General features: G+C 46.0%; 1 protein-coding gene across 4 annotated transcripts in view; it reads left to right on the top strand.

The window, feature by feature from the left end:
• Positions 1-23,301, top strand: part of RASSF4 (Ras association domain family member 4) — a 134,826-nt gene extending 111,525 nt beyond the window's left edge. For 3 of the 4 annotated variants that reach the window (XM_038743836.1, XM_038743835.1, XM_038743834.1), the window contains 5 exons: positions 13,569-13,670; positions 14,938-14,989; positions 16,798-16,919; positions 17,831-17,928; positions 22,678-23,301. In XM_038743836.1, coding sequence (XP_038599764.1) covers positions 13,569-13,670; positions 14,938-14,989; positions 16,798-16,919; positions 17,831-17,928; positions 22,678-22,738 — 435 coding nt within the window. In that variant the 3' untranslated portion in view covers positions 22,739-23,301. The remainder of the gene's footprint in view (positions 1-13,568; positions 13,671-14,937; positions 14,990-16,797; positions 16,920-17,830; positions 17,929-22,677) is intronic. The other variant, XM_038743837.1, reaches the window with a different exon arrangement.
• The last annotated feature ends 962 nt before the right edge of the window (positions 23,302-24,263 follow it).

Below are 24,263 nucleotides of genomic sequence, written 5' to 3'. Positions count from 1 at the left end.
GGGGATTAAGACTATGAGCCCCCCAAGGGACAACCTGATCACCTTGTAACAACAATAATAATAATAATGATAGCATTTATTAAGCGCTTTCTATGTGCAAAGCACTGTTCTAATAATAATAATGATGATGGCATTTATTAAGCGCTTACTATGTGCAAAGCACGTTCTAAGCGCTGGGGAGTTTACAAGGTGATCAGGTTGTCCCACGGGGGGCTCACAGTCTTAATCCCCATTTTACAGATGAGGTAACTGGGGCACAGAGATGTGAAGTGACTTGCCCAACCTCCCCAGCGCGTAGAACAGTGCTTTGGACATAGTAAGCGCTTAATAAATGCCATTATTATTATTATTATTATTATTATTATGCCATGCTGCTTCTCAGTGGGTCACCGGCTCTTTAAGCATGCCCACCCCCGTGCCATGGGGCAGACCATGGCTCCCAGGGTGGTCTGTGTCCCGCCTAAGGGATCCCAAAGTGGTCCATATCTAGGGTGGGAACTGATGGCACTTCGGAATTCCGGGCACACTTTGCCAACCGTCCCTTGCTTCCCGGGCAGAAGCTGACAAGGAACCGACCTGCTGAAAATCAGACCGGGCCTGTAGAAAACTAGATAAATGGCCATCCTGGCTAGATCCCAGTATCCATCGCTCAGTGGTATTTATTGAGCGTTTACAGGGTGCAGAGCACTGTACTAAGCGCTTGGGAGCGTTCGGTACAGTCGAGTTGGTAGACGTGATCCGATCAGTCAATCATCAGTCGTAGCGGGACTCAGTGGAAAGAGCCCGGGCTTTGGAGTCCGAGGTCATGGGTTCAAATCCCGGCTCCGCCAAGTGTCAGCTATGTGACTTTGGGCAAGTTACTTCATTTCTCTGGGCCTCAGTTCCCTCATCTGTAAAATGGGGATGAAGACTGTGAGCCCCCACCCCCGTGGGACAACCTGATCACCTTGGAACCTCCCCAGTGCTTAGAACAGTGCTTTGCACATAGTAACCGCTTAATAAATGCCATTATTATTATTATTATTATTTTCTCCCGGCCATTATTATTATTATTGTCTCCCGACCTGCTGAAAATCAGACCGGGCCTGTAGAAAACTAGATAAACTAGATAAACGGCCATCCTGGCTAGATCCCAATATCTATCGCTCAGTGGTATTTGTTGAGCATTTACAGGGTGCAGAGCACTGTACTAAGCGCTTGGGAGTGTTCGGTACAGTCGAGTTGGTAGACGTGATCTGATCAGTCAATCGTCAGTCATATTTATTGAGCGCTTACTGCGCACAGGGCACTGTACTACGACTTAGTGGAAAGAGACCGGGCTTGGGAGTCAGAGGACGTAAATCCTAATCCCGGCTCGGCCACTTGTCTGCTCTGTGACCTTGGGCAAGCCACTTCACTTCTCTGAGCCTCAGTTACCTCACCTGTAAAATGGGGATTAAGACTGTGAGCCCCACGTGGGACAGACTGATTACCTTGTAGCTACCCCAGCGCTTAGAACAGTGCTTGGCCCAGAGTAAGTGCTGAACAAATGCGTGGCTCAGTGGAAAGATCCCAGCCTTTGGAGCCCAAAGGTCACGGGTTCAAACCCATGGGTTTGGAGCCCAAAGGTCAGAGGTCATGGGTTCAAGCCCCTGCTCCACCAATTCATTCATTCATTCAATCGTATTTATTGAGCGCTTACTGTGTGCAGAGCACTGTACTAAGCGCTTGGGAAGTTCAAGTTGGCAACATCTAGAGACGGTCCCTACCCAACAGCGGGCTCACAGTCTAGAAGGGGGAGACAGACAACAAAACAAAACATTAACAAAATAAAATAAATAGAATATGTACAAATAAAATAAATAAATAGAGTAATACGTACAAACAAATATACAGGTGCTGTGTGACTTTGGGCAAGTCACTTAACTTCTCTGCGCTTCGGTTACCTCATCTGCAAAATGGGGATGAAGACTGTGAGCCCCCCGTGGGACAACCTGACCACCTTGTAACCTCCCCAGCGCTTAGAGCAGTGCTTTGAACATAGTAAGTGCTTAATAAATGCCATCATTATTATTATTATTATTGTAATTGGGAGAGCACAATTTAGCAAAGTTGGTGAGCATGTTCACTGCCCATAACGAGCTTATGGTCTAGATGGGGAGACTGAGGTTGAAATACAGTCGGATGGGGGAATAAAGCGATGGTACAAAAGTGCTGTGGGCCTGAGAGTGGGATTCATTCATTCAATCGTATTTATTGAGCGCTTACTGTGTGCAGAGCACTGTACTAAGCGCTTGGGAAGTACATGTCGGCAAAATATAGATGGTCCCTACCCAACAACGGGCTCACAGTCTGGAAGGGGGAGACAGACAACAAAACAAAACATGTGGATAGGTGTCAAAAGCGTCAGAACAAAAATCGAAATGCTTAGAGTGATGTGAGCTTAGGTCGGGATGAATTTCAAAATGCTTATGAGGTACAGAAGTTACGTAGAAGGGAGAGCAAATAGGATGGAGAAGTGAAGCGTTGTCAGGGAAGGCCTCCCTGGAGCTCGTTGCGGGCAGGGAATGTGTCTGTTATTGTATTGTGCTCTCCCAAGCGTTTAGTACAGTGCTCTGCACAGGTAAGCGCTCAGTACAATTGGATGGATGAGTGAATGAATGAGATACGATTTTAGTAGGGATTTGAAGGTAGGACGCCGTGTGACCTAGTGGAAAGAACACTTTCAGAGGGTCAGAGGTCCTGGATTCTAATTCTCCTCACCACTTGCCAGCTGTGTGACTCTGGGCAAGTCATTTACCTTCTCTATGGCTTCAGTTTCCTCATCTATAAGATGGAGATTCAATACCTTGTCCTCCCTCCTACTTAGGCTGTGAATCCCTTTTTCTTTTGAAATGAAATCTGTGAAGCCCTGACTGTGTGCCAGGCCCTCAACTCTTCTGGGGCTAGATAGAGAAGCAGCGTGGCTCAGTGGAAAGAGCCCGGGCTTTGGAGCCAGAGGTCATGGGTTCGAATCCCGGCTCTGCCACATGTCTGCTGTGTGACCTTGGGCAAGTCACTTAACTTTTCTGAGCCTCAGTTCCCTCATCTGTAAAACGGGGATTAAGATTGTGAGCCCCACGTGGGACAACCTGATCACCTTGTATCCCCCCAGCGCTTAGAACAGTGCTTTGCACATAGTAAGCGCTTAACAAATGCCATTATTATTATTATTATACGTACAAGATAATCAGTTGGGACATAGTCCAGGGTCCCAGGTGGGGCTCCCAGTCGTATTCCCCATTAAAGATGAGGTAACTGAAGCACGGAGAAGTGAAGTGACCCGTCCAAGGTCACACCGCAGACAAGTGGCAGAGCTGGGATTAGAACCCAGGTACTCCGACTCTCAGGCCTGAGTCTTTCCCCGAGGCCACACTGCTTTTTAAGGGAACAAGTACCTCTCATATTTACGGTGACACTTAGTACAGTGCTTGGCACGTAGTAAAAACTTAACAAATATCACCATTTTAATCATTAAGGGAGGAAGAGCGGTGGTCCTTTTTCCATCCTATTTCCAGATTTAGGCACTTGTTAAAACCGACTTTAAAAGGACCAGCTAACCAGAGGAAAAGGTTGTTATGCTTTTAAACTCTGTGCACCCCCTCGCCCTCGCAAGTACATTCCTAAGAAAGAACATTCCGGTTTTTTTCAACTGTAGTGCCTTTCTCCGAACTCTTGTCATTTCAGTGAGTGATTTCTCCAAAGTACAGTTCAATTCGCGGGAAGGTTGGGTTCATTTCTGGGCTGAACAAGGGTTCGTAACCTAATGGCCAGCATTGTCCTCGCCGATTGGATGAAGTGGCGTGCCTTAGAGAGGGAGAGAGAGGTTTTATAGCCACAAATGGGATGTTTGCCACTTGAACCTTTGTAATACTTGGATTGCTGAGAGACCCAAGGAGAATAATCCAGAAAAAGCAATGGTGCCTGAAATTTGTTGCCAAGACCTTTTGTCTCTTTAGACTGGGGTTTTTAATATTATCGTTACTTGGTTTCTCTTCGGGATTAGCAGTGTGGTTTTCAGGATTTAGGTTTTCCATAGTAACCGGCTTACTGAGAAACTCTCCCCAGGAAGCTCAAAACAGTAGGTTGGCATAGGGATTTTAGCTCCCCAGACATCCCTGTTATTGACCCATTTTGCTCTCTGATGATTGTGTTGTGGCTCTGTTCCCCTAGAAAGCATAAGCAAAATCTTTGCTTGATAATAAAATTGTGGTATCTATTATGCACTAACCACGTGCCAAGCACTGCGGTGAGCACTGGGAAAAGTACAAGAAAACTAGTCCGTCTCCCAGTCTAAGGGGGACTCCTGAAAGTTTAATTCATTCAATTAATCAATCAATCAATCGTATTTATTGAGCGCTTACTGTGTGCAGAGCACTGTACTAAGTGCTTGGGAGGATACACTCTAACAATAAGCAGACACATTCCCTGCCCACAGCGAGCTTACAGTCTAGAGGACATACCAAGCGAAAGACAAGCCGAGGCCTGAAGATATCGATCAGTCGAAATTACTGAGCGCTTACTGTCTGCAGGGCGCTGTACTAGCCACTCGGGAGAGTTCAGCGCTACATAATGAACCCTTAACAAATACAGTAATAATATGATTGTTATTATAACAGAGTTGGTAGGCATGTTCCCTGCCCACAAACGAGCTTACAGAGGGAGACAGATATTAACAGAAATAAAAGTAAATTACGGATATGTAGGTAAGTCGGACTGAGGATGGGGGAATAAAAGGAGCAAATCCAAGTGCCAGGGGGACACAGAAGGGAGTGGAAAAAGAGGAAATAAGGGCTTAGTCGGGGAAGGCCTCTTGGAAGAGTTATCAGCCAAATGGCTCCCTGACTTATCCTCTTTTGCTGAACAGGTCCTCGAAGTACAGCAGAAATCAAGAATGCTTTAATAATAATAATAATAATAATAATAATAATAATAATGGCATTTGTTAAGTGCTTACTGCGTGCAAAGCACTGTTCTAAGCGCTGCAGCGTGCTTCAAATTTATTTATTCATTTATATTCATGTCTGTCTCCCCCTCTAGACTGTAAGCTTATTCATTCATTCATTCAATCGTATTTATCATCATCAGTCGTATTTATTGAGCGCTTACTGTGTGCAGAGCACTGTACTAAGTACTTGGGAAGTACAAGTTGGCAACATATAGAGATGGTCCCTACCCAACAGCGGGCTCACAGTCTAGAAGGGGGAGGCAGAGAACAAAACAAAACATATTAACAAAATAAAATAAATAACAAAATAAATAAAGAAATAAATAAATAATAAAATAAATAATAAAATAAATAAATGAATGAAGAGGCTGGGCTATTCATTACCTGGGGCCAGGTCAGAAGCACAGCTGAATGAGTGAAATACTGAGAATAATAATAATAATAATGATGATGGTATTTATTAAGTGCTTACTATGTGCAAAGCACTGTTCTAAGCGCTGCAGCATGCTTCAAGTTTATTTATTCATTTATATTCATGTCTGTCTCCCCCTCTAGACTGTAAGCTTATTCATTCATTCATTCAATCGTATTTATCATCATCAATAGTATTTATTGAGCGCTTACTGTGTGCAGAGCACTGTACTAAGTGCTTGGGAAGTACAAGTTGGCAACATATAGAAATGGTCCCTACCCAACAGTGGGCTCACAGTCTAGAAGGGGGAGACAGAGAACAAAACAAAACATATTAACAAAATAAAATAAATAACAAAATAAATAAACAAATAAATAAATAATAAAATAAATAAATAAATGAATGAAGAGGCTGGGCTATTCATTACCTGGGGCCAGGTCAGAAGCACAGCTGAATGAGTGAAATACTGAGAATAATAATAATAATAATAATAATAATAATGGCATTTATTAAGTGCTTACTATGTGCAGAGCACTGTTCTAGGCGCTGGGAAGGTTACAAGGCGATCAGGTTGCCCCATAGAGGGCTCACAGTCTTAATCCCCATTTTCCAGATGAGGGAACTGAGGCCCAGAGACGTGAAGTGACTTGCCCAAAGTCACACAGCTGACAGTTGGCGGAGCCGGGATATGAACCCACGACCTCTGACTCCAAAGACCGTGCTCTTTCCACTGAGCCACGCTGCTTCTCAAGGAACCAAGGAAATAAACAAGCCCTTCCCCGGTGTGACCCTCTGTGTCTCTGGCCCCTCCCCGCCTGTCTTGGGTTTGTTGGGAGACTGATAAACACCAGGCTGTCAAGGAGAGGAGCCGGAGTTGGGGTTTGCACTGGTCCTTTGCGTTTATTTGAAGAATCCAAAGTAGAGGCCGAACTTCCCATCTCTGACTGACCATTTCGATGCTAGCGATGCCTGTCTACTTGTTTTGTTTTGTTGTCTGTCTCCCCCTTCTAGACTGTGAGCCCGTTGTTGGGTAGGGACCGTCTCTATCTGTTACCGACTTGTACTTCCCAAGCGCTTAGTACAGTGCTCTGCACACAGTAAGCGCTCAATAAATACGATTGAATGAATGAATGAATTCCGCCCCTCCCCGCCGCCCGACCCCGGTTCCGTCATCATCATCATCAATCGTATTTATTGAGCGCTTACTGTGTGCAGAGCACTGTACTGAGCGCTTGGGAAGTCCAAGTTGGCAACATCTCGAGACGGTCCCTACCCAACAGCGGGCTCACAGTCTAGAAGGGGGAGACAGAGAACAAAACCAAACATACTAACAAAATAAAATAAATAGAACAGATATGTACAAGTAAAATAGAGTAATAAAAACAATCAATCAATCGTATTTATTGAGCGCTTACTGTGTGCAGAGCACTGTATTAGGCACTTGGGAAGTACAAGTTGGCAACACATAGAGACGGTCCCTACCCAACAGCGGGCTCACAGTCTAGAAGGGGGAGACAGACAACAAAACCAAACATATTAACAAAATAAAATAAATAGGATAGATATGTACAAGTAAAATAGAGTAATAAATATGTACAAACATATATACAGTGGGTTATATGTAAAATGGGGGTTAAGACTGTGAGCCCCCCGTGGGACAACCTGATCACCTTGTAACCTTCCCGCTGCTTAGCACAGTGCTGTGCACATAGTAAGCGCTTAATAAATGCCATCATTATTATTATATTATTATTATTAAAAAAGTAAATGGTTCAGGTTATTTTGGAACAGAAGACGCACACACCACATTTCTTCCCCCGCGAAAAATCAGTGTTTCGTTGCATAAACCACTCTAAAACAGCCCGTCTGTCAAGTGGGCATCCGTGATTCCCCAGGGTCTCCAAAACGTGCCCTTGATCTTGTGATCTAATCCTTGCTTCCCCATTTGTCTGCTACCAGACCTTAATGATTAATAATAATAATAATAATAATGGCATTTATTAAGCGCTTACTATGTGCAAAGCACTGTTCTAAGCGCCTTGTACAAGCCGCTTTACTTCTCTGTGCCTCATCTGTAAAATGGGGATTGAGCCTGGGAGCCCCACGTGGGACAGGGACTGTGTCCAACCCGATTTGCTCGCATCCACTCCAGCGGTCAGTACAGTGCCTGGCACATAGTAAGCGCTTAACAAATTCGATCAGCATTACTCTGAGGTAACCAGTTCCCGGGGATTGACTGTGGCCCTGAGGGCCACGTGTCCCACCCCGTGTTGTGACAAGCTGACATTCTCAGCGTGTTGTTGTCCGGGCCGAGCTCCATGGGCTTTCCCTCGGGCCGTCTTCCCACCTTACCCAGCTCTGAGCCTCGGCCACGGAATCCTTGACCTTCCCTGTATATATGTATATATGTTTGTACATATTTATTACTCTATTTATTCATTTATTTTACTTGTACATATCTATTCTATTTATTTTATTTTGTTAGTATGTTTGGTTTTGTTCTCTGTCTCCCCCTTTTAGACTGTGAGCCCACTGTTGGGTAGGGACCGTCTCTATATGTTGCCAACTTGTACTTCCCAAGTGCTTAGTACAGTGCTCTGCACACAGTAAGCGCTCAATAAATGCGATTGATTGATTGATTTCTCTTGCATGCCGGGGAGCCACTTAAGTATCCTCTTCTGGCTAGAACTAGGACAGAGCGGACTCACACAAAGAGGAGAAAGGAGAAGAGCCTCCCTCCATCCTCTCTGCCTGATTCTGAGCGTTTTCCAGATTTTCTGGACTAATGTTCTGAGCTAGTGGAATAAGCGCAGGACTAAAATTTATTTTATTTTATTTTATTTTATTTTGTTAGTATGTTTGGTTTTGTTGCCGACTTGTACTTCCCAAGCACTTAGTACAGTGCTCTGCACACAGTAAGCGCTCAATAAATAGGATTGATTGATTGATTTTGTTCTGTGTCTCCCCCTTTTAGACTGTGAGCCCACTGTTGGGTAGGGACTGTCTCTATATGTTGCCAACTTGTACTTCCCAAGCGCTTAGTACAGTGCTCTGCACAATAAGCACTCAATAAGTAATAATAAGTAATTATAATGATTATTAATATAATCATTATAATTATATAAATATAATTAATATAATTATTAATAGGTAATAATAAGTAATAAATAAGTAAGTGCTCAATAAATACGATTGATTGATTGATTGACTAAGGGACAGGAGGACCTGGGTGGAAGGAGCCCGGGCTTGGGAGTCAGAGGCTGTGGATTTTAATCATTCATTCGGTCGTATTTATTGAGCACTTACTGTGTGCAGAGCACTGTACTAAGTGCTTGGGAAGTTCAAGTCAGCAACAAATAGAGACAGTCCCTACACAACAGCGGGCTCACAGTCTAGAAGGGGGAGACAGACAACAAAACAAAACATATTAACAAGATAAAATAAATAGAATAGTAAACATGTACAAGAGTAAATATGTACAAGATATTCTAATCCCACCTCCACCACTTGTCAGCTGTGTGACTTTGGGCAAACCACTTAATAATGATGGCGTTTATTATTCATTCATTCAATTGTATTTATTGAGCGCTTACTGTGTGCAGAGCACTGTACTAAGCACTTGGGGAGTCCAAGTTGGCAACATAGAGAGACGGTCCCTACCCAACCGCGGGCTCACAGTCTAGAAGGTCGAGACAGACAACAAAATAAAACATATTAACAAAATAAAATAAATAGAATAAATATGTACAAATAAAATAAATAAATAGAGTAATAAATCCATACAAACATATATACATATATACAGGTGCTGTGGGGAGGGGAAGGAGGTAAGGCGGGGGGGGATGGAGAGGGGGAGGAGGGGGAAGCGCTTACTATGTGCAAAGCACTGTTCTAAGCTCTGGGGAGGTTACAAGGTGATCAGGTTGTCCCAAGTGGGGGGGCTCACAGTCTTCATCTCCACTTTACAGATGAGGGAACTGAGGCACAGAGAAGTTAAGTGACTTGCCCAAAGTCACACAGCTTACAATTGGCGGAGCCGGGATTTGAACCCATGACCTCTGACTCCAAAGCCCATGCTCTTTCCACTTAGCCATGATGCTTCTCTGTGCCTCAATTACCTCATCTGTAAAATGGGGATTGTAATAATAATGATGACATTTGTTAAGCGCTTACTATGTGCAAAACACTGTTCTAAGTGCTGGGGGGATACAAGGTGATCAGGTTGTCCCACGTAGGTCTCACGGTCTTCATCCTCATTTTACAGATGAGGTAACTGAGGCACAGAGAAGTTAAGTGACTTACCCAAGGTCACACCGCAGACATGTGGTGGATTATGACTGTGAGCTCCATGTGGGACAACCTGATTACCTTGTATCTACCACATCATCATCATCGATCGTATTTATTGAGCGCTTACTGTGTGCAGAGCACTGTACTAAGCGCTTGGGAAGTGCAAGTTGGCAACATAGAGAGACAGTCCCTACCCAACAGCGGGCTCACGGTCTAAAAGGGGGAGACAGAGAACAAAACCAAACATACTAACAAAATAAAATAAATAGAATAGATATGTACAAGTAAAATAAATAAATAAATAGAGTAATAAATATGTACAAGTATATATACATATATACAGGTGCTCTGGGGAAGGGAAGGAGGTAAGATGGGGGGGGATGGAGAGGGGGACGAGGGGGAGAGGCTTGGAATAGTGCATGGCACATAGTAAGCGCTTAACAAATACCATAATTATGGAGAAGCAGCGTGGCTCAGTGGAAGGAGCACGGGCTTGGGAGTCAGAGGTCGGGGGTTCTGCGCTCAATAAATACGATTGAATGAATGAATGAATGAATGAATGAATGAATGAATACCCCAGCCTTTAGGACAGAACCTGCCACAGTCATTCAGTTGTATTTATTGAGCACTTACTTTGTGTAGAGCACTATACTAAGTGCTTGGGAGAGTACAACATAAAAATCAACAGACACATTCCCTGCCCACAACAAGTTTACAGCCTGTAAACACCTAACCATGATTATTATTATTATTGAGGCAAACACTAGCGTGTTTTGAGCGCTGCCTCTATGCAGCGAGCACTGAGAATAGATAGAGCCCGGCTCCGTCACTTGTCTGTCGTGTGACCTTGAGCAAGTCACTTCGCTTCACCGTGCCTCAGTTACCTCATCTGCAACATGGGGATTGAGACTATGTGCCAAGCACTGTTCCAAGCCCTGGGGAAGATAGAAGTTATCTGTTTTGCCTGTTTGTTTTGATGTTTATTTATTTTATTTTGTTGGTATGTTTGGTTTTGTTCTCTGTCTCCCCCTTTTAGACTGTGAGCCCGCTGTTGGGTAGGGACTGTCTCTATGTGTTGCCAATTTGTACTTCCCAAGCGCTTAGTACAGTGCTCTGCACATAGTAAGCGCTCAATAAATACGATTGATGATGATGATGATGACTGTGAGCCCCACGTGGGACAGGGACTGTGTCCAACTCTATTTACTTGCATCCACCCTCCTAGACTGTGAGCCCGCTGTTGGGTAGGGACCGTCTCTTTATGTTGCCAACTTGTACCTCCCAAGCGCTTAGTCCAGTGCTCTGCACACAGTAAGCGCTCAATAAATACAATTGAATGAATGAATGAATGAATCCATCCCAGCGCTTAGTACAGTGCCTGGCATATAATAATAATAATAGTAATAATAATAATGATGACATTTGTTAAGCGCTTACTGTGTGCAGAGCACTGTTCTAAGCACTGGGGGGGATACAAAGTGATCAAGTTGTCCCACGTGGGGCTCACAGTCTTAATCCCCATTTTACAGATGAGGGAACTGAGGCTCAGAGAAGTTAAGTGACTTGCCCAAGGTCACACAGCAGACATGGGATGGAGTTGGGATTCGAACCCATGATCTCTGACTCCAAAGCCCAGGCTCTTTCCACTGAGCCACGCTGCTTCTCCGCTTAACAAATCCCATCACTATCATTATTATTATCGAGAAGCAGCGTGGCTCAGTGGAAAGAGCCCAGGCTTTGGAGTCAGAGGTCATGGGTTCAAATCCCAGCTCTGCCAATTGTCAGCTGTATGACTTTGGGCAAGTCACTTCACTTCTCTGGGCCTCAGTGACCTCATCTGTAAAATGGGAATGAAGACTGTGAGCCCCCCGTGGGACAACCTGATCACCTTGTAACCCCAGTGCTTAGAACAGTGCTTTGCAGACAGTAAGCGCTTAACAAATACCATCATTATTATTATTATTCTCTGTGCCTCAGTGACCTCATCTGTAAAATGGGGATGAAGACTGTGAGCCCCCTGTGGGACAACCTGATCACCTCTTCTAGACTGTGAGCCCACTGTTGGGTAGGGACTGTCCCTATATGTTGCCAACTTGTACTTCCCAAGCGCTTAGTACACTGCTCTGCACACAGTAAGTGCTCAATAAATACGATTGATTGATTGTAACCTCCCCAGCGCTTAGAACAGTGCTTTGCACATAGTAAGCGCTTAACAAATACCATCATTATTATTATTACTATTCTCTGTGCCTCAGTTACCTCATCTGTAAAATGGGGATGAAGACTGTGAGCCCCCTGTGGGACAACCTGATCACCTTGTAACCTCCCCGGTGCTTAGAACAATGCTTTGCACAGAGTAAGCGCTTAATAAATGTTATTATTATTATTATTATTATTATTATTATTGTTATTATTATTATTATTATTATTCAGCACCAGGGAGAGTCCAGTACAGTAGAGTTGGAAGACAGGATCCCAGCTGCCACCTGTCTACACGTTCACCTGTCTACATGTTTTGTTTTGTCGTCTGTCTCCCCCTTCTAGACTGTGAGCCCGCTGTGGGGCAGGGACCGTCTCTACATGTTGCCGACTCGTACTTCCCAAGCGCTCAGCACAGTGCTCTGCACGCAGTAAGCGCTCAATAAATACGATTGATTGATTGATTGATTGATTTTTAGACTGTGAGCCCACTGTTGAGTAGGGACTGTCTCTATATGTTGCCAATTTCTACTTCCCAAGCCCTTAGTACAGTGCTCTGCACATAGTAAGCGCTCAATAAATGCGATTGATGATGATGATCCCCCCAGCGCTTAGAACAGTGCACACAGTAAGCGCTTAACAAATGCCATCATTATTATTACAATCCCCATTTTACAGATGAGGTAACTGAGGCACAGAGAAGCTCAGTGGAAAGAGCCCGGGCTTTGGAGTCAATCAATCAATCAATCAATCGTATTTATTGAGCGCTTACTATGTGCAGAGCACTGTACTAAGCGCTTGGGAAGTACAAATTGGCAACACACAGAGACAGTCCCTGCCCAACAGTGGGCTCACAGTCTAAAAGGGGGAGACAGAGAATAGAACCAAACATACCAACAAAATAAAATAAATAGGATAGAAATGTACAAGTAAAATAAATAAATAAATAGAGTAATAAATATGTACAACCATATGTACAATCGTATTTATTGAGCGCTTACTATGTGCAGAGCACTGTACTAAGTGCTTGGGAAGTACAAATTGGCAACACATAGAGACAGTCCCTGCCCAACAGTGGGCTCACAGTCTAAAAGGGGGAGACAGAGAATAGAACCAAACATACCAACAAAATAAAATAAATAGGATAGAAATGTACAAGTAAAATAAATAAATAAATAAATAAATCAAGTAATAAATATGTACAACCATATGTACAGGTGCTGTGGGGAAGGGAAGGAGGTAAGATGGGGGGATGGAGAGGGGGACGAGGGGGAGAGGAAGGAAGGGGCTCAGTCTGGGAAGGCCTCCTGGAGGAGGTGAGCTCTCAGCAAGGCCTTGAAGGGAGTCAGAGGTCATGGGTTCAAATCCCGGCTCTGCCAGTTGTCATATGCGTGACTTCGGGCAAGTCACTTCTCTGGGCCTCAGTTCCCTCATCTGGAAAATGGGGATGAAGACTGGGAGCCCCCCACAACCTGATCACCAGGTTGTAACCTCCCCAGAGCTTAGAACATTGAGTGAATGCTGCCCTCGAGGAGCTTACAGTGTAGCAAGTCGGCCCCTGTCCCGGCCCGGAGAGCGATGCCCTCACTTCCAGGCTCAGCTCGGTAGCCACGTGGGCGAAGGAGCTCGCCGGGCCAGGCCGGGGCCGGCCCGTCCGCCCCGCCTCAACGCTAACCGCTCCTCCCTCCGCCTCCCCGCCAGACGTCCGTGTTCACCCCGGCCTACGGCTCCGTCACCAACGTGAGGGTCAACAGCACCATGACCACCCCTCAGGTGCTCACCCTGCTGCTCAACAAATTTCGAGTAAGCCGCTCCGAGCCGCGGGGTCGCGGGCGAGGGAGGGGAAGCGGGAAATGGAGGCGGGAGGCGAAGCTGGGCCGGGGAACCCGCACCTCGGGGGCCGTTGGGGCCGAGGTTCGAGGTGGGGGGTAGAAAGAGACCAGGCCCGGAGCCGGAGGACCTGGCCTTGAATCCCGCTGTTGGGTTGGGACCGTCTCTATACGTTGCCGACTTGTCCTTCCCAAGCGCTTAGTCCAGTGCTCTGCACACAGTAAGCGCTCAATAAATACGATTGAACGAATGAATCCCGGCTCTGCCTCTTGCCCGCCGTGTGACCTCGGGCAGGTCACTTCCTCCCCTGGAAAATTCCCATTCCTCCTTCCCCGTGATTTTAAGCCCCGTGTGGGACGGGGGCTGTGTGCCACCTGATTTATTGAATCTGCCCCAGGACTTAGTAGAGTGCTTGGCGCAGAGTAAGCGCTCAGCAAGTACCATGAAAAACAGTGGATTGAGGAAAGAGAGCTGGAGTCTGTGTGCTTTGTTAGAGAAGCAGCGTGGCTCAGTGGAAAGAGCCCGGGCTTTGGAGTCAGAGGTCGTGGGTTCAAATCCCGGCTCCGCCAACTGTCAGCTGTGTGACTTTGGGCAAGGCACTTAACTGCTCTGGGCCTCAGTTCCCTCATCTGTAAAATGGGGACGAAGACTGTGAGCCCCCCGTGGGACAACCTGATCACCTTGTAACCCCCCAGCGCTTAGAACAGTGCTTTGCACATAGTAAGTGCTTAATAAATGCTATTATTATTATTATTGTTAGTCAGTCAGCTGATTTTATTTAGCACTCGCTGGATGCAGAGCGCCGTTCTAAGCACTTGGGAGTGGATAATATAACAATAAACGATAATATAACAATGCCCACAACAAGTACCACGAAGCCCAGATGGAAACCCAGTGTTATTGTGATTGGCTCCCAGATGCTAACGCGGTTTTATGGTGATTGGCCCAGATGATAATAATAATGATGGCATTTATTAAGCGCTTACTATGTGCAGAGCACTGTTCTGGGGAGGTTACAAAGTGATCGGGTTGTCCCACGGGGGGCTCACGGTCTCCATCCCCATTTTGCAGATGAGGGAACTGAGGCCCAGAGAAGTTAAATGGCTTGCCCAAAGTCCCACAGCTGACAGTTGGCGGAGCGGGATTTGAACCCATGACCTCTGACTCCAAAGCCCGGTGTCTTTCCACTGAGCCACGCTGCTTCCCGGATGCTAACACGGTGTTACTGTGATTGGTCCAGGTGGAGAATGGCCCCGGGGAATTTGCCCTGTACGCTGTCCACGAATCAGGTGGTAAGTTTCTGACTGGTTTTCTGGGTGACCTTCAGGACCTGATGTTCATTCATTCATTCAGTGGTATTTATTGAGCGCTTACTGTGTGCAGGGCACTGTCTTAAGCGCTTGGGAAGTACAAGTTGGAATTCAAACCTGATGTGGTTTCCTCGGCAGCGGATGGATGGAAGGAGACAACTAGCAGCCGAGATAGTCACTGGTTGAGTTCTCCGCCCAGGAACGATAATAATAGCGATGATGGTCTTTGTTAAGCGCTTACTACGTACCAAGCACCGTTCTAAGTTCTGGGGTAGATACAAGGTAATCAGTTTGTCCCACGTGGGGCTCACAGTCATCGTCCCCATTTTACAGATGAGGTAACTGAGGCCCAGAGAAGGTAAAGTGGTTTGCCCAAGGTCACACAGCAGACAAGTGGCGGATTCAGGATTAGAACCCACGTCCTCTGACTCCGAGGCCCGCGCTCTTTCCACTAAGCCACGCTACTTCTTCTTCTATCACGGCCCCTCAAGGGAGATGCCCTAATGGTAGAAGCCACGGAGTACAATACTCTGCACACAGTAAGAGTTCACTAGATACCATTTCTGCACATAATGATAATAATAATAATGATAATAATGGCATTTATTAAGCGCTTACTATGTGCAAAGCACTGTTCTAAGTGCTGGGGAGATCACAAGGTGATCAGGTTGTCCCATGTGGGGCTCACAGTCTCAGTCGTCATTTCACAGATGAGGGAACTGAGGCACAGAGAAGTTAAGGGGCTTGCCCAAGGTCACACAGCCGGCAAATGGCAGAGGCGGGATTTGAACCCATGATCTCTGACTCCAAAGCCCATGCTCTTTCCAATGAGCCGCGCTGCTTCTCTAATAAGCACTCATTAAATGCCATTAATGATTGATTGATTGTTTGGTGGGGGGCCAGACAGACGAGCTAAGATCCAGCCTAGGTGTGTAGGGCCTGCAATAGAGTTCCGTAGTTCTGAGTGGCTTCCCTGGAATTCTGTTGGGATATTCCAGAAGCCTCTCCACTCCCCTCAGGAAAAGACCAGTGCGGCCTCCACCTGATCTGCAGGGTTCAACCCTCCCAACAGAGGAGAGGACCAGAAATAGAGAATGATAAGGCTGATAGAGACCCTTAGAGTTCCTTAGAGTCCCCCTCGTCCCCCTCTCCATCCCCCCCATCTTACCTCCTTCCCTTCCCCACAGCACCTGTATATATGTTTGTACATATTTATTACTCCATTTATTTATTTATTTTATTTGTACATATCTATTCTATTCATTTTATTTTGTTAGTATGTTTGGTTTTGTTCTCTGTCTCCCCCTTTTAGACTGTGAGCCCACTGTTGGGTAGGGACTGTCTCTATATGTTGCCAATTTGTACTTCCCAAGCGCTTAGTACAGTGCTCGGCACATAGTAAGCGCTCAATAAATACGATTGATGATGATGAGTTCCTCCAGCCACCCCCACCTTGTCCCCCAGCGTACAATCAGTGGTATTTATTGCGCACTTAATGGGTGCAGAGCACTGTAGTAAGCGCTTGAGAGAGTCCAGTAAAATAGACACAATCCCACAAGGGGATGTTGATTCCTTCCATCCTCAAAGATAGCAAGGATAACCCCCCAACCTCCCTTGAGAGTCAGATCCCGTGTCTTATATCCTTCCAGCCCTTAGAACAGTGCTTGGCATACAGTAGGGCGCTTAACAAATACCATCATTATTATCTAGTCAGATGGTTTTCTGACTCCCAGAGTTGTTCTCTATCGCTTCACCCTGCCGATTTTCAATCTGTGCCTTATCCCCTCTAGAACGGACCAAACTGAAGGACTGCGAATACCCACTGATTTCCCGGATCCTGCACGGGCCGTGCGAGAAGATTGCCAAGATATTCCTCATGGAAACAGACTTGGGAGAAGAAGTTCCCCATGATGTAAGCGTGAGGCGAGAGGCACGGCGGGAGTCCGGGTTTCCGTAAGCAGGAGATCCTTTGGGATAGAAGCAGCCGGGCGGGGCACGGAGACTGGAGATTCCCCAATTCTTCAGCTCTCAGAGCTTGTGCCCTCTCTGGTTGTCCGTCTTCCACCGGAGAGAGTCCGGATCTGGATGCCTCTTAGCTGGGCCATTCTACCCTCTTCCACTATCATTACCTGAAAGGGGATACTCGCGGCAAATCTCGGATTCCCGGAGAGGGATCCGGTTTCAGAAGGAAACCAGTCCATTCCTCTCTTCCTCGGGCATCCAAAATCCTTCTTGAAACCGCGGAGAACTTTAGTCAGTCCAAGGAGGGTCAGATCGGGACATTAATTTCTGGGAGACAACAGTCTGCCTGGTCTTTGACCCAAAATATGGCTACATCTGTGTGGCTTCCAAGGGCTTGAGTTTCCTCAGGGTGTCTTCCATTACTCTGAATCCTAGGGGCTTAGAAGCTAGAAATTGTTTAGTGGGAAAAAACCTCCTGGACTCTGTCCCCAAGGAGCGTTAAGCACAATCGTGCTGAATTGCATATTACCAATTGCCTTTTGGAGGACTCTTTCGATTCCGCTTCTCATTGTTTGAAACAATAGTGCCCTCTCCACTCACCCTGAGAGAGCCCAGCCCAGCGAGATTTCACTATTGAGCGCTTTCCTAATATTCAGCTCAATATTTCCTCTAGGAGACAACGGGTGCCCCGGGAGATGAACAATAAGGGTCGTTTTCAGCTAAAGAGTTAGCTCTTTGGGGGCGGCCCGGTTTCTGGAGAGGCAAACGTAATGAGGAGTGAGCCACTGGCGGACCTGCAGGCGGAACCCACGCTTTTGTGTTTAAAAAAATAAAACGTAAAAATCTTCTTGGATTTTCCAGGTCGCTCAGTACATTAAGTTTGAAATGCCGGTGCTGGACAGTTTTGTTGAAAAATTAAAAGAAGAGGAGGAAAGAGAAATAACCAAACTGACCGAGAAGTAAGCAGCTCTAAAAATGCCAATAGCGACCAATAGAGAATTGAGGAGAGCAAAGAGAGTCGAGAGTTGGTGAGGGGGTATCCTCTCTAGGATCAGGGGATGGGGAGGCCTCTAGAACCATTCAGTATTATTATTGTTATTATTATTATAACGTCATTGAAATCGATCCTCATGAGTCAAACCGCTCTCCTCCCCGTCGCTCAGTCAGTGGTATTTATTGAGCACTTAATGTGTGCAGAGCACTGTACTGAGCACTTGGGAGGCACGTTATAGATACATTATAGGCCCAGTATAGGCACATTCCCTGCTCCCACCCTGGACGGTATTCAATGGACTTGGTGCTCACTGTTTCTGTCAGGAATCAAGTCTCAACGAGTCCTGTCACGGGTCAGAATACATGTTGTGGGTGGGGAGAGAGGCTCCTGAAACTTACCGTGATTGTCAGAAAGTCAGGAAATCCTGTTTCCTGTGACGATCCCGATATAAACCGAGGACCGGGACAAAGCAGAGGACGGTCCCTATCCGAACAGCTCGGCAAAGACGATTTGACAGAAATGGTGGAGTTCCCCGATCAGCCCCGGGCAGGCTGTGCTTCGGAAGGGCCCAAGCCTGCTGTCAACTTCCAACTCTGTTGTGCTTCATGGGCTTGGGAGAAGAGTCTTTGCCAGGAAAAGCAATCCGAACCACAGCTGGTGTTTTCAGAACTCCGCATACCTGATAAAACTCTGGGGGGAAAGGTGACCCTCTTATCTGCCCCTTCTGAATGGCAGCTGTTGGAGAACATTGTGGCCAGAGATTAGTAGCAGATTACTTTCTGATTGCCTGATGCTCTTTTAAAAATAGCTGCCATCAGGAAGTTTTGATTAAGCTATTTGGCCTGAGACGGGAAGTATCCGTGTTCACAGCCAGGACTCGTCCGGGGTCAAAGGGAACAGTGCGGTGACCGAAGGCGAGGACGAGGCCGATGTCCGTCGGTTCTAGTTCCCGCTCTTTTAGCGGATGATGGTAGGAAGGCCACTTAAATCGCTCTGCATCTCAGTTTCCCCATCAGTAACACAAAGAGCATGTTTTCCCCTCCCTTCTCAGAACCGTTGTGGAAATTACCTAGTAATAAGAATAATAATTCATGAAAAGCAGCGTGGTCCAGTGGAAAGAGCCCGGGCTTTGGAGTCAGAGGTCATGGGTTCAAATCCCGGCTCCGCCGCTTGTCAGCTGTGTGACTTTGGGCAATGTCAGCTGTGTGACTTTGGGCAAGTCACTTAACTTCTCTCGGCCTCGGTTACCTCATCTGTAAAATGGGGATTAATACTGTGAGCCCCACGTGGGACAACCTGATCACCTTGTATCCTCCCCAGCGCTTAGAACAGTGCTTTGCACATAGTAAGCGCTTAACAAATGCCATTATTATTATTGTTGTTATTATTATTATTATTATTATTATTATATCATTATATATAATATAATGTATTGTTATTATATTATTATATTATATAATAATAATAATAATGATGATGATGGTACTTATTAAGCGCTTACTAGCTTAACAGCATGGCTCAATGGAAAGAGCCCAAGCCCGGGCTTTGGAGTCAGAGGTCGTGGGTTCAAATCCCGGCTCCGCCAATTGACAGCTGTGTGACTTTGGGCAAGTCACTTCACTTTTCTGGGCCTCAGTTCCCTCATCTGTAAAATGGGGATTAGGACTGTGAGCCCCCCGTGGGACAACCTGATCACCTTGTAACCTCCCCAGTGCTTAGAACGGTGCTTTGCAGGTAGTAAGCGCTTAATAAATGCCATTATTATTATTAGTTCCCTCAGCTGTAAAATGGGGATTAAAACTGTGAGCCGCCCATGGACAACCTGATCACCTTTTAACCTCCCCAGTGTTTAGAACAGTGCTTGGCACATAGTGAGCGCTTAATAAATGCCATCATTGTTATTATTATTGTTATTAATATCATGTGCCGAGCGCTGTTCTAAGAACAGGGGTAGATTCAAGTTATTCAGGTTGGACGCAGTCCCTGTCCCACACTCCTCCTATCGCCGTTTTACAGATCATCATCATCATCAATCATATTTATTGAGCGCTTACTGTGTGCAGAGCACTGTACTAAGTGCTTGGGAAGTACAAATTGGCAACATATAGAGACAGTCCCTACCCAACAGTGGGCTCACAGTCTAAAAGAGTGGGCTCACAGTCTAAAAGTAACTGAGTCACAGAGAAGTGACCTGACCAAGTTCACTCAGCCGAAATGTGGCGGATTGGAACCCGGGTCCCTCTGACTCCCAGAAACAGGTTCCGCTGCTTCTTGTGGCTTCAGGAAGCCCCCGACTTTTAACTGTTTTTGAGTTACGGCACGGACCACCTGCCTCAATTTGAATACTGCTTCCGTTTTACATGTCAGTTTTGATTTTATGACAGTACCCTCCCTTATTTAAGCACAGGCACGTCGGGGGTACTCATGAGCCTGGGGGAAATGGGGACAGTATGTATATATGTATATATGTATATATGTTTGTACATATTTTTTACTCTATTTTATTTGTACATATCTATTCTATTTATTTTATTTTGTTAGTATGTTTGGTTTTGTTCTCTGTCTCCCCCTTTTAGACTGTGAACCCACTGTTGGGTAGGAACTGTCTCTATATGTTGCCAATTTGTACTTCCCAAGCGCTTAGTACAGTGCTCTGCACATAGTAAGCGCTCAATAAATACGATTGATGATGATGATGATGATGACAGTAACCACTGTGGTATTGTTTACTATGTACCAAGCACTGTACTAAGCATTGGGGTAGATACAAGATGATCAGATAAAATACATAGATCAGCTGGGTGGCATTGGGTAAGTCACTTCACTTCCTTGTGCCTCAGTTACCTTATCTGTAAAATGGGGATTAAGACTGGGAGCCCCATATGGGATCTGGACTGCATCCAAACTGATTAGCTTGCATCTCCCGCAATGCTTAGTATAGTGCACCTACCATTCATTCATTCATTCATTCAATCGTATTTATTAAGCGCTTGCTGTGTGTACTAAGCGCTTGGGAGTACAAATTGGCAACATATAGAGACGGTCCCCACCCAACAGTGGGCTCATAGTCTAGAAGGGGGAGACAGACAACAAAACAAAACATATTAATAAAATAAATAGAAGCATAATTTACCACTTAGTAAATCAATCAATCGTATTTATTGAGCGCTTACTGTGTGCAGAGCACTGTACTAAGCGCTTGGGAAGTACAAGTAGTAAATGTTTATCATATACCATTTACCGAAAAAGAAAAGGATGGAGATGAGAGGGATGGTGGGTGGGGAGGTGGAGTTTATAGAGAGCGGGTGATCAGAAAGGGGAGGAAGGCATGGATAGAGAGGGAGGGGGAAGATACCAGGTGGAAACTCTAGAAAGGTTGACGCGTCCATTTTACCTCTAGTGAAGTAAAAATGGGAACCTCTCCGACTTAACGTAAGTGCATTCTTGTAGCTATAACAATGCCAATCAGTAGGATTTATTGAGCACTTACTCTGTGCAGAGCACTGTAGTAAGCATTTGGGACAATACAATATAACAGAGTTGCTAGACACTTTCCCTGCCCGCAAATGACACATCTGAACACCATTCTGGGTAACTTGGGTAAAAAGAAGGGAAAAAGAAGGTATCTGAGCTTGGTCATGAATGCTATCCCCCATTGTCTGCATTGATCTTAGGAGAAAAATGACTTCAAGATGCTGTTCTCGGGAACCAATTTTGTCACGGGGCTCAGGGCTGCCTGTAGTTGAAGTTTGTGTGGTTTTGAGATTCATGTTGTGTCGGGGTGAGGGTGGGAGATTCGTGTCTTCTAGACTGTGAGCCCACTGTTGGGTAGGGACCGTCTCTATATGCTGCCAACTTGGACTTCCCAAGCGCTTAGTACAGTGCTCTGCACACAGTAAGTGCTCAATAAATGCGACTGAATGAATGAATGTCAGATAACAATTATTTATCAATTCAGTATTTGGCATTGGCTAAGTTCCCTCTGAGCACAGCATAACAGAAATGATAGATACCTTCCCTGTCCACAGTGAACTTACAGTCTAGAGGGGGAGACCGACATTGATACGAATAATGTATAGTTTATAATTCGGAGATGTGTACCTAAGTGCTGCGGGGCTGAGAAGGGGGTGAATAAAGGATGCAAACCCAAGCCCAAGGGGGAATGGGAAAAGAGGAAATGAAGGCCGAGTTGGGGAAGACCTCTCGGAGGAGATGTGCCTTCAGTAAGGCTGTGAGGGTGGGGAGAGTGACCGTCTGTGGAAAATGAAGAGGGAGGGCATTCCGGGCCAGAAATGGTCGGTGAGAGAGAAGAGAAGGAAGTATAGCGAGTAGGGCTGATGCCAGACCACTCTTCCAGGTGAAAAAGCATTCATTCATTCAGTCATATTTATTGAGCGCTTACTGTGTGCAGAGCACTGTACTAAGCGCTTGGGAAGTCCAAGTTGGCAACATCTAGAGACGGTCCCTACCCAACAGCGGGCTCACAGTCTAGAAGGGGGAGACAGACAACAAAACATATTAACAAAACAAAATAAATAGAATAAATACGTAAATACCATCATTATTATCATTATTATGTACAAGTAAAATAAATAGAGTAATAAATAGGTACAAACATATATACAGGTAAGCACCTTCCCTTTGTCCAGGTAAATGAAGTTGGGTGGCCGTAGCCAGCTGGCTCTCAGCCCCGTGCCCTTCTCTTTCCCTCTAGGTTCGGCAACTTGCGTGAAACGATGATGCTGCGCCTGAAGCAACTGGGGGGAGCCGAGTAAGTTGGGCAGCGGCCCGCCGAAGCTGTAGCCGTGGTTTCCAGCGGCGGTGAGCTTCCTTCTCCTGAAAGGCGAGCCGTTCCATCGATCCCCTCCCGCCGCCAAACCCCGGCCAGAGCTTCGCGCCGAACAAACCTCTGCCTCCAAGGAAACGGAAAGGAACGTATCTTCTCTCGTTTCCCAAAGCGCCAGTACATCCAGCCCCTCCTCCTAACTGCATCTCCTTGGTCTACGGAGGGATGTCAACATCGCGGTGCCTGCTGAAGACCAGATTTCTCACAACCCCTGGCCCTGCCGGGCCCCGAGTTGGCTCCAGGACTCCGAACTCTCTCCTCACGGCAGCGGAAAGTGGTGGCAGTCACAAGGGGAATCGGCCCTCCTCTCCTCTCCTTAATCCCATCGTTCCTTGGAAAACAAGACATGGCAGGATGAGAAGACGAAGGAGAAAGGAGCGCCTCCCTTTCTCCAGACTAGAGCCAGGCGTGAGACCTGGCTTATTATTGTCATTAGTATCGTGGTACTTGTTAAGCACTTACTGTGTGCCGAGCACTGTTCCAAGTGTTGAGGTGGATACAAGTTAATAATAATAATAATAATGATGGTATTTGTTAAGCGCTTACTATGTGCAAAGCACTGTTCTAAGCACTGGGGAGGTTACAAGGTGATCAGGTTGTCCCACCGGGGGCTCACAGTCTTAATCCTTCTTGACCGTGAGCCCACTGTTGGGTAGAGGCCGTCTCTATATGTTGCCAATTTGGACTTCCCAAGCGCTTAGTACAGTGCTCTGCACACGGTAAGCGCTCAATACAAACGGTTGAATGAATGAATGAATCCTCATTTTACAGATGAGGGAACTGAGGCCCAGAGAAGTGAAGTGACTTGCCCAAAGTCACACAGGTGACATGTGGTGGAGCCGGGATTTGAACCTATGACCTCTGACTCCAAAGCCCGGGCTCTTTCCACTGAGCCATGCTGTCCCGCGAGAGGCGCACACTCTTTGCCCCATTTTATAGATGGAGTAACTGAGGCCCGGAGAAGTGAAATTCATTCATTCATTCAATCGTATTTATTGAGCGCTTATTGTGTGCAGAGCACTGTACTAAGCACTTGGGAAGTACAAGTTGGCTGCATATAGAGATGGCCCCTACCCAACAGTGGGCTCACAGTCTAGGAATGGCTTGCCCAAGGTCACACATCAGACATAACAACAATAATAATAATGATTATATTTGTTAAGCGCTTATTATGTGCCAAGCGCTTTTCTAAGCACTGGGGTAGATACAAGGTAATCAGGCTGTCCCACGTGGAGCTCACAGTCTCCATCCCCATTTTACAGATGAGGTCACTGAGGCACAGAGATGTGAAGTGACTTGCCCAGACATGTGGCAGAGCCAGGATTAGAACCTAGGTCCTCCTGACTCTCAGGCGCGGGCTGTAGCCATATGTTGCCAACTTGTACTTCCCAAGCGCTTAGTGCAGTGCTCTGCACACAGTAAGCGCTCAATAAATACGATTGATTGATTGATTG

This window comes from Tachyglossus aculeatus, chromosome 3 (assembly GCF_015852505.1).
Source record: "Tachyglossus aculeatus isolate mTacAcu1 chromosome 3, mTacAcu1.pri, whole genome shotgun sequence".
NCBI lineage: Eukaryota > Metazoa > Chordata > Mammalia > Monotremata > Tachyglossidae > Tachyglossus > Tachyglossus aculeatus.
This window is presented reverse-complemented; position numbering and strand designations above follow the sequence as displayed.